Here is an 865-nt window from a genome sequence, read left to right on the forward strand (position 1 = left end):
GGTATCTGCATTTTTCTTGAGCTGAGCAACCTCTTCACCCTTTAGTTTCTGGTTGATGACGCTAGTTAATCCCCGAGTGTTGAGGATACACGGAAGGCTCAGGAAGACTTCATTCTCAATACCGTACATCCCCTTCACCACTGTGGATACTGGGTGAATCCTGGATAGATTTTTCAGCATGGATTCAAGAAGATCAGCTGCACTTAATCCAATTGCCCAATTAGTATATCCTTTTAGCCTGATGACTTCATAGGCACTCTCAACCACCATCTTATGCACTTCTTTCCAATTTTCACTATCATTGTCTGTTCCCATTTCTGGATTCAATTCCTGGAGAGAAACACTTGCCACATTTACTCCACTCCACACAGCCACACTTGAGTCGCCATGCTCTCCCAAAATCCATCCGTGGCAGCTGCTGGGATGAATGCCAAGCTTTTTAGCCATAAGATAGTGAAATCTAGCAGAATCCAGGTTGCACCCACTTCCAATCACATGGTGTTTGGGTAATCCACTTAGTTTCCAGGTAACATATGTAAGAATGTCCACTGGATTGGAAACCACAATTATGATGCAATCAGGACGTGTACTTGACGATCTGAGGAAGAATGAACTTGACAACATTAACATTTCTCTGTACCAGATTGAGACGACTCTCCCCCTCTTGCTGATGGACGCCTGCAGTTACCACCACGATCTTAGAATTGGCAGTCACAGAGTAATCTTTATCTGCCACAGTTTTAGGTGTCTGAAGAAATAAGCTCCCATGCTGCAGATCCATCCTTTCTCCTTTAAGCTTATCTTCCAGAACATCCACAAGAGCAAGTTCATCAGCCAGAGACTTTCCCAGAATGCTGATAGCACA

At 44.0% G+C, this 865-nt stretch overlaps 1 protein-coding gene across 1 annotated transcript in view; it reads right to left on the reverse strand.

Moving 5' to 3' along the window:
- LOC100945924 (L-lactate dehydrogenase B chain-like) overlaps positions 1–865 on the reverse strand; it is a 14,147-nt gene that overhangs the window by 2,592 nt on the left and 10,690 nt on the right. The window contains 2 exon segments of the mRNA XM_023517167.1: positions 2–582; positions 584–865. Of these exon segments, the coding sequence (XP_023372935.1) occupies positions 2–582; positions 584–865 (863 nt within the window).

Source organism: Otolemur garnettii, unplaced genomic scaffold (assembly GCF_000181295.1).
Source record: "Otolemur garnettii isolate 467f Iridium unplaced genomic scaffold, OtoGar3 scaffold00105, whole genome shotgun sequence".
In the NCBI taxonomy this organism is placed as follows: Eukaryota; Metazoa; Chordata; class Mammalia; order Primates; family Galagidae; genus Otolemur; species Otolemur garnettii.